Source organism: Garra rufa, chromosome 7, assembly GCF_049309525.1.
Source record: "Garra rufa chromosome 7, GarRuf1.0, whole genome shotgun sequence".
Lineage (NCBI taxonomy): Eukaryota > Metazoa > Chordata > Actinopteri > Cypriniformes > Cyprinidae > Garra > Garra rufa.
The window spans coordinates 27,658,263-27,668,211 of record NC_133367.1 but is presented as its reverse complement, the minus strand read 5'-3'; the positions used below and the strand labels follow the sequence as shown (position 1 = coordinate 27,668,211).

Genomic DNA, 9,949 nt, shown 5'->3' with positions numbered 1-9,949 from the left:
ATCAGATTATTGCCTTTTTATGTTATATTCCTTGATTGTAAGTGGCTACAGCGTTTGCTAAATTATAGCCTATAACTGATAAAATATAAGTTTAAGTAATTTAAGTTAAAAACTCCAAAGATAGCCTACATAATAAAATTATATTTTATCTAAGAATGTTTCGCGTGGATATTTTATGAAAAACATACTTATTAGTGCACCTGTTGCATGCAGCAAAACTAGCAGTCATTCCTTAGAAAAGAAGTTCTCAAAAGCCAAATAAGTGCAGGACGAGTTCGTTGCTGCACGGTTTAGGCGAATAAATCCAAATAAAAACTCCATTGTTGCACGAAAAAAAGTTTTTAATCTGGGGATTTAAAGTGGATCACATGCTCTGACTGAACAACAGCGGCACAAGAGCACGCGCATTCCACAGCAGCCTGTCGCGCATCGTTTGTTTTCCTTGTCAAGAAACCCGCAAACACAAAACATACTGGGAAGATATTGAGGAAAAGTGGAAAAACATCATTTTTAATGGACTATTGCGGCTTTGGCGGTTTGTTTACATAGTAGGCTAAATCTGGGATTCATTCACTGTCGGACATGACGCATTCCTACAGTCAGCGTTCTCTCGTGGTACTCGCGTTTTTAGGGATTTTGTCTGCAATAATGTCCGTATTGTCCGTCATTTTGATCTTCCAGCTTCAAACGCAACAGGCTGTTATACAGGATTCGCCTACTTTCGGGTCGAGTGAGGTTACAGCTGTGTTGATGCCCGTTTCTACGGTCCTCTCAGCCTTGTCTTTGACACTCAACTTGAGCTCTGTTGTCGTGTGTTTGCTTCACAGCTATTTCGCTACTGAAATATGCCGAGGAGAACCAGATACACAAAGGTAAAGCAGAAACTTACTTCAGTAGACGCTTAATTATAGAATTAGATACAGATTCTCAAACCAAATTTGGATGTACGATAGTACAAGCACAACATTCTCCAAACATAGTTTTTTTTTTTTTAGATTTCAAGTGATGAAACAGTTGTAAAACTCTTATACAAAAATCATTTGGACAGTTTTTGTTCACATATTTGTGACCCTGGACCACAAAACCAGTCATAAGGGTCAGTTATTGAAATTGAGAGAAGCTTTCCTTTGGTGTATGGTTTGTTAGGATAGGACAGTATTTGGCCGAGATACAACTATTTGAAAATCTGGACTCTGAGGGTGCAAAACAAATCAAAAATCACCTTTAAAGTTGTGCAAATGAAGTTCTTAGCAATGCATATTACTAATCCAAAATTAAGTTTACAGTAGGAAATTTACAAAATATCTTCATGGAACATGGTCTTTACTTAATATCTTAATAATTTTTGGCATCAAAGACAAAATTGATCATTTTACCCCATACAATGTTTTTTAGACTATTGCTTGTTTTGTGGTCTAGGGTCACATTTATAGTAAAGTGAATCGCACCTGAAAACCTGAGGAGAATTTCTTCATTCATCCCCTAAAATCGCCTTGAAAGTCATTGGGGAAAAAAGCTAACATTCTGAAAAATGTCAAATATCCAAATATGTTTGGTGACCACACTGTATATGGACTTTTAAATTTCATCTTGACCTCCAGAACAACTTTCTCAGTTATAATCCAAGTTTGAACATTACAAACATTTTTAATTCAAAGAACAGCATGACTTTGTTGCTTATTCTAGCAGGTGTTTGAAATCAGTCTAACGTTATTTGTTTGGCAAATTGAGGCCTTGCTCTACTAGTCCATACGACAAGAAATGACGTCCGTTTTTGCTTATATCCTAGGGCCGACTGGTTTTTATTGGATAGCAGGGTTGTCCGGCATGTGACCATTGGACTGTTTTGCCTTGGAGTTTCAGTTTACTTAGCTGGTAAGGACTACACACAAAGTACATGGAAGTCATGAATTATACTTAAAAACTTTAATCATTAGATTCAGTATATACACATTTACAGATCATAGTTACTGTCCTCATTACACCAAATGAAGAAATAATGTGCAAAATGTGAACAAATTGTAACCAAAACACTGAAAGCAGCTTTTAAATATCATGTCTATCCTTACATCTTTTATACCAAAAGATTTGATTTGATTTTTTACTAATGGCTGTTTAGTAAGGAAGCCCACTTCTGCCCCAGAAAAGACAAAAGTGGTAATCATGACTTCATATCTTGCATTTGAACTTATCTCATAATGTGACTTTATATGTTGCAGTGTTTGCAACTTTCTCCCCAATTGAAACACTGAAATACACAAAATAGTGTATTTAAATTTTATAATGTAACTCAATGTAACTTGTAACATGAAATCTTGAAATTGCAATATTTTCTTTGCAGTCACAACTTTGTATCTCCCAAATTGTGCCTGTACACCTCACAATTTGACTTTATATTGCATAATGTGACATTAAAATTCGCAACTGCAATATATTCCTGCTGTCTCTCATTGTACGACGGTATTTTTAGTGCCACGTAAAAAAAAAAAAATCTAAAATCACGAGATAAAAGTCCAAATGTCTCATGAATAAAGTTGAAATTACGAGAATAAAGTCAAAATATTTCGAGAATATGCTCTATATAACTTTAATCTCATAATTTTGATATTCTCAAAATATTTTGACTTTATTCATGAAACTTTCGACTTTATTCTTGTAATTTCTACTTTATTTTCATTATATTTTATTCTCATTTGTCTTTACTCTCATAATATTTGTCTTTATACTCGTAATTTCGCCTTTATTTTCATATTTGACTTTATTCTCATAATTTATTCATGAAACGCTTTGACGTTTTTTCTTGAAACATTCCGACTTTATTTCTTGTCATTTTGGAGTTATTCTCATAATTTCGACTTTATTTTCATAATATTTGTCTTTTTTCTCATAATATTTGACTTTTTTCTCATAATTTCAACTTTATTCTTGTAATTTCGACTTTATTCATGAAACGTTTAGACTTTTTTCTCGAAACGCTGTGACTTTTTTTCTCGGAATATTGCTACTTTTTTCTCGGAACGTTGCTACTTTATTCACGAAACATTCCAACTTTATTCTCGAAACATTTAAACTTTTTTTCGTAATTTTGACTTCATTCTCGAAACATTGACATAATTCTCTGAATTTCGACTTTATTCTTTTTTCAGATGTATTCTCGAAGTATTACGACTTTATTCTTGTAATCTTAGATTTTTTTTAACATGACACTAAAACGCCGCCGCACGGTTCTCATTTTAAACTCAGAATTACCTTTTTATTTTTTAACTTGGATGCAAAAATGAGCTTCCGTATTTAAGAGTAGCAATCATCATTAATATGAAGTGGTGGCACCAAGTGAATATGATGTTTTCATCCAGGTCTTCATCAGTTTATATCCCAGAGCTGTGCTTTTCTCCTCCATCCTTTAGCATACTGGGATCCAAAGCTCTTTTTCTGTGGAAAACAACAACAATACATTAGTGTATAATTATCATTCAGATGTCACAGGATAAAATGATTTGACATAATTATTTAATTTCTTCCCTTCACAGCCATGTCTATTTACATGTTATTGGTGTTTGAAGTCGAGACGGGCATAGCCAGTGTGTGCGTGCTCTCCTCCGGCGTCCTCGTCCTGCTACTTATCGTTATTCACTCCCTAATACGGGCTGCGCATACAGCCAAACACTTCCGCAATGAACATGCCCACACCATGTACCACAACAACCCCGAAAACTTTGCTGGAATCCGTACGTCAAACCTAAGCATTTCAGAAAAGCCACGGAGGCAGCACAGCTTAGCCAGCCTGCACAACCACTTCATCAACCCGGCTCACATTGATCCTAAATCACCGTACTCGCCATCCAATGGCCAGGAGAAGGACAGCTACAGTGGCAGTGGGAGTGGACGGACCCACCGGACACTTTCGACAGAGTCCGGCCTGTTTCAAGCACAGGCCAAACCCTGGAACGGGGTCACCAGCGAGATGAGATCTGTACTTGCTCGCAAAGCCACAATCAAGGATTCAACTTTAGTATGAATGGTAACACATCTACACTACACTCTTAAAAATAAAGGTGCTTTAAAAGGTTCTTCACTGTGATGCTATAGAGGAACCATTTTTGAAGCACCTTTATTTTTAAGAGAGTACCAGACAAAAGTTTTTGAACAGTATGATTTTTAATGTTTTTAAAGTAGTCTCTTCTACCCACCAAGCCTGCATTTATTTGATTCAAAGTACAGCAAAAATGGTACAACTTTGAATTATTTTTACTATTTAAAAGAACTGCTTTCTATTTGAATATTTGTCTTTCTATTCTCCAAAAACAATCCTGAAAAAACGTACTCAACTGTTTTAAATATTGATGACAATGATACGTTTCTTGAACCACAAACCAGCATATTAGAATGATTTCTGAGGGATCATGTTACACCGAAGACTGGAGTAATGATGCTGAAAATTAAGCTTTGAAATCACAGAAATAAATTATATTTTTTTAAATGTATTCAAATAGAAAACAGTTATTCTAAATAGTAAAAATATTTCAGAATTGTACTGTTTTTGCTGTATTTTGAATCAAATAAATGCAGGCTTGGTGAGCAGAAGAGATTTCTTAAAAAAAAAAAAAAACATTAAACATCTTACTGTTCACAAACTTTTGACTGATAGAGTAGTTTGGTGTCAAGATGGGCATTATATAATACAATATGTGGCTTTATATAACATTCCCCATTTAATATACATATGCGTACACACTGGTGGATAAGCCAGCATTTATTTGATGAAAACACTGAAAACATTAATATTTTGAAATGTAATTACAGTTTAAATAACTGTTTCCTGAAGGATCATGTGACTGAGGACGGAGTAATGATGCTGAGAATTGTACACATTTAAAAATATATTAAACAGAAAATAGTTATTTTAAATAGTAATAATATTTCACAATAGTACTGCAGCTTAAATGATTTATCTGACATTTAAAGCAAAATATGTATTTTATACACCTAATATCAACAGGTGTTAGAAATCACACTAATTGTTCAAATGTAAAATAATGTGAAATTACTACTGAAATACTTGAGGATTTGTGTAGCTGTTATATGATAGTGAATGTTTCCTTTTTTATGCTAAAAAGACATTTTGTAATGAGGAAAAAAAAAGGGTAAAAATTACATAACTCACAATAATAAAACAAATTCATGGGTGAAGCTGATCTGAATTGGTATTTATATTTTTGTCATAATGTTTATGCGACTTACATACATATACCACCGAATTACCACTAGCGCTGCATGCGTGATGTAGAAAGAAACAAAAAAATGAAGTAAAACTAACCTTGGAGAAAGATTTCCATGAGTCAAGGTGGTGTGACTGAAGTGTGTGCAGGTGTATCGTTTGAGTTATTTGCAGGTTTCACAGCACTGAAGTGTTGTGTATGTTTAAAAACAGAAAAAGTAAGCAAATTAAAAGTGAAGCAAATGAGCAAAGAAAAATTACAGGAAGCCAATGGCACATTTACAGTGAACAGTGATCAATAAAACTCAAACAAAATCCATAACGACAATGTAATTGCATTGAAAATGGATAGTGACTTCAACCTTCGTCCTTGTGAGCTGCTGATCTGTTCTTTGAGTGATATAGCTTGCCGAAGCAGACCATCTATGTTCTTGAAATAGAGACTACTATTGGTCATGCTTTTAACCGCACTGAAAAACACACACACACAGACAAAAACAGACACGAAATACATTAAATAAAGCACTACATAATATAAATAATCAATTCACTGCGTGTAATGTATATCTTACCTGCACGCATATTCAACTGTGTAGATTGCTCCTTGACTTTGTTCCTCCCAACTCTGCATGTCCGTCTACAAATTCACAATTTATCAATGTGCTAATGTGATACCAATAAACATATACAGTTGAAGTCAAAAGTTTACATACACCTTGCAGAATCTGCAAAATGTAAAATAAGAGGGATCATACAAAATGAGTGTTATTTATAGATGTAGATATATAGATGTTTACATACAGTCTACAAGAGAAAATAATAGTTGAATTTATAAAAAAATTACCCCATTCAAAAGTTTACACACACTTGATTCTTAATACTGTGTTGTTACCTGAATGATCCACAGCTGGGGTTTTTTGTTTTTTTTTGTTTAGTGATAGTTGTTCATGTCCTGAACAGTTCAACTGCCCGCTGTTCTTCAGAAAAATCCTTCAGGTCCCACAGATTCTTTGGTTTTTTAGCATTTTTGTGTATTTGAACTCTTTCCAACAATGACTGTATGATTTTGAGATCCATCTTTTCACATTGAAGCTGGGGGGCGAAAACTTTTGAACGGAATGAAGATGTGTACATTTTTCTTATTTTGCCTAAATATCATATTTTTTTTGCCCTTCAGAAGCTACAGGAGATACTTACATGTTTCCCAGAAGACAAAATAAGTTACATTCACCCTGACTTTCAAATTCTAAAAGTTTTCACCCCCCGGCTCAATAGACCTTTCTCACAACTTCCGTATTTTGCGCCGGAAATACGTAATTGCTGTGTAAACCCATTTCCGCCCCGGTATGCCGGTAACCAGTTAAACAACGTGAAAAACGCTTAACGTGGCTTAATGTATGTAAAAAACGACCAGGAAACCCCAAGTTTCTGTCAAACCTTACGTGGAACAAACATTAACTACTATCAAAAGAATGAGCCCTTATTCCACAGATAAAGTGAATAATATCACGTTAAGCGTTTTCTCCCCCATAGAAGCCCATTATAAAGAAACAGCTTAACGTGGTTTACGTACCTCAACAGCGACCAGGGAAAACCAAACTTATGTTAAATTTCACTTATAATAAATACTTGCTGCTGTCAAAAGAAAGAGCTCTTATTCAGCATATAAAGTGATCGCCCCCATAGAAGTCCATTATAACAAACCATGTTAAGCTTTTTCCTTAATAGAGTTCTATAGAGAAAAGCGTGATATTATTCAATTTATATTATTCACTTTATATGCTCAATAAGAGCTCATTATTTTGACAGCAGAAAGTATTTATTATAAGTAAAATTTTAAGCCACGTTAAGCTTTTTTTTTTTTTGTATAATAGACTTCTATGGGACACGATCACTTTATATGCTGAATGAGAGCTCGTTCTTTTGAGAGCAGCAAGTGTTTATTATAAGTGAAATTTAACAGAAGTTTGGTCTTCCCTGGTCGCTGTTAAGGTAAGTTAAACCAAGCTGTTTCCTTACAATGGGCTTCTATGGGGGAGAAAACGCTTAACGTGATATTATGCACTTTATCTGTGGAATAAGGGCTCGTTCTTTTGATAGTAGTTAGTGTTTGTTCCAAGTAAGGTTTGACAGAAATTTGGGGTTTTCTGGTCATTTTTTACGTACGTTAAGCGTGTATAAACGCGGATAAACTCTTAGTGGAAAAATGTATATCCTTTATCCAATTTGTTCCTCTTTGTGACGGAGTTTTCCTACACGACTTTTATGAGGTCGGCAAAAGTTATCTTTGACAAACCAGCGAGGGAAGTTGTGTAGACTCTCCCCATTTTAATTTTAAATTACCCGGCTTTCTGCTGTGTTGACATTACACAGGAAGTCTGCATACCCTGCGATTGCGTATTTCCGGTTTCTGTGAAAAAGGTCTATCTATCGTGTTTCCTTCTGAAGCATCAGTGAGCGTTTGAACCTTCTGTAATAGTTGCATATGAGTCCCTCAGTTGCCCTCAAGTGTGAAAAGATGGATCTCAAAATCATAGTCATTGTTGGAAAGGGTTCAAATACACAAAAATGCTGAAAAACCAAAGAATTCGTGGGACCCAAAGGAATTTTCTGAAGAACAGTGGGCAGTTTAACTGTTCAGGACAAACAAGGGACTTATGAACAACTATCACTACACAAAAACACAGTTGTGGATCATTCAGGTAACAAAACAGTATTAAGAATATGTAAACTTTTGAACAGGGTCATTTTTATAAATTTAACTATTTTCTCTTGTAGACTATATGTAAACGTCTTTTATGTTAACTTATCTTATTCAGGTCAGTGCTAAATAAAAAAAATAAGCATTTATGATCCCTCTTAATTTGGTAAAATAATTTACATTTTGCAGATTCTGCAAGGTGTATGCAAACTTTTGACTTCAACTGTATATTTTATTTATAATGTGCTTTTCTCATACCCAAAGAGCTACAAAAATACAATTATAAAAGAAAATACAATAACCAACACTAAAAAAGCTGCATATTTGTACAGAATTTCATAATTAAAACACTTAAGTTTGCTTGTTTTTTTTAAAATAATAATAATAATAATAATAATAATCAATTTTATTTACAATGTGCTTTAATCATACCCAAAGCACTACAACAAATAAAAACATAAAAGATAATAAGTAACAACAAAAAACATAACACAACACAGAAAAACATACATAAACACACTATTAAAAAGCTTAAGTCAAACTGATAAATGTTAAATATTTTTAAAATATGTGTTTTTAAGTTTCTTCCAACAGGAAATCATAAATCAGTAATATATTACACTATACAACATTGTTTAACAGCAAAAATGTCATTTATTTTATACTTTACTAGATTCTTAAGTGAAACCTGTGAGATTCTAAAATGGCAGGTCAAATGTTAATCATACAGGCAAATATCTTTCAAAATAACCAAATGTGACCCTGGACCACAAAACCAGTCTTAAGTCGCTGGGGTATATTTGTAGCAATAGCCAAAAATACATTGCATGGGTCAAAATTATTGATTTTTCTTTTATGCCAAAAATCATAAGGAAATTAAGTAAAGATCATGTTCCATAAAGATATTTTGTAAAATTCCTACTGTAAATATATCAAAATGTAATTTTTGATTAGTAATATGCATTGTTAAGAACTTAATTTGGGGAACTTTAAAGGTGATTTTCTCAGTATTTTGATTTTTTTGCATCCTCAGATTCCAGATTTTCAAATAGATGTATCTCGGCCAAATATTGTCCTATCCTAACAAACCATACATCAATAGAAAGCTTATTTATTGAGCTTTCATATGATGTATATATCTCAGTTTTGTAAAATTTAACCTTATGACTGGTTTTGTGGTCCAGGGTCACAAATGACAGTGCTTAGCCAAAAGTACTGTCTGTATTACTGTAATATAAGCTAGGCAAAAAATAAAACAGGCAAAATAATAATAGCGTAACGTACCTTGTGTTGCACAAGCTCTGGCAGGGATCTCCTAACGTGTTCTTGTAACCTATAAAGCGCTATCGACGGTTCATTGGCCAACACATACATACTCTCTGTGAATTTATCAGTCACTGTAGTAGAAATAAACAAAACACTTGATCAGTATCTCTTCATTAGGTTCATAACTTATGTGTAATCTCAAATTCATCAGACTACTGATGATACACGCTTAAATAACGCGTCTAATACATTCACTATTGTACATGAAACGTTAAAAATCATGTAAACACAAGTTACACATTGATTACAACACATGAATCAATACACATAACAACTCTGAATCAATCCGTGGTACCTCTTTTCACTTTCAACTGCATTTCTTGATCCTCCATTTTATCTAAAATGAATGTATGATATGAATTTCTTTCTATATTATCAAAGCACAGCTGTTTCCCTATGATTGTGCTTCCAAAACATCCTCCGGAGGAACACCAAGCCTATAACGAGTTCCTAGCCACTAGTTTCTGGGGATTGCGATTCATCTAAGAGAATCGAATCATTTGAATCGGTTCACCAATAGGATGAATTCACTGAATCGTTTATGTCGGTAACAGCGAGCGAGTCACTGAACGAGTCGTTCACGACTGGAAAAAAAGTTTTGAAATGCTTAACAACTTAAATAATATGTAAAAATAAAAGCATACGGGGTTTTTCCCACAAAAGGCAACAAAGACATTTCTTTTCACTACATGCTTCTATTTAGG

General features: G+C 33.9%; 2 protein-coding genes across 4 annotated transcripts; one reads left to right on the top strand and one right to left on the bottom strand.

Annotated features, from left to right (window-relative positions):
- The first annotated feature begins 395 nt into the window (after positions 1-395).
- tmem221 (transmembrane protein 221) lies at positions 396-5,187 on the top strand. The gene is made up of 3 exons (XM_073844696.1): positions 396-872; positions 1,790-1,875; positions 3,531-5,187. The coding sequence occupies exons 1-3, from the start codon at positions 583-585 to the stop codon at positions 4,016-4,018; spliced, it is 864 nt and encodes a 287-aa protein (XP_073700797.1). The 5' UTR covers positions 396-582; the 3' UTR covers positions 4,019-5,187.
- borcs8 (BLOC-1 related complex subunit 8) lies at positions 1,908-9,667 on the bottom strand. 3 transcript variants are annotated; one of them, XM_073844698.1, is made up of 6 exons: positions 9,541-9,667; positions 9,204-9,316; positions 5,791-5,855; positions 5,581-5,688; positions 5,318-5,403; positions 1,908-3,432 (listed from the first exon to the last, which is right to left on the bottom strand). In XM_073844698.1, exons 1-5 carry the CDS (start codon positions 9,575-9,577, stop codon positions 5,340-5,342), a joined length of 387 nt encoding a protein of 128 aa, XP_073700799.1. In that variant the 5' UTR covers positions 9,578-9,667; the 3' UTR covers positions 1,908-3,432; positions 5,318-5,339. The 3 variants fall into 3 exon arrangements, with proteins under 3 accessions (XP_073700799.1, XP_073700800.1, XP_073700798.1); XM_073844699.1 differs by lacking the exon at positions 5,318-5,403; XM_073844697.1 differs by lacking the exon at positions 1,908-3,432 and having other exon boundaries at positions 5,318-5,688.
- Positions 9,668-9,949: the final 282 nt, after the last annotated feature.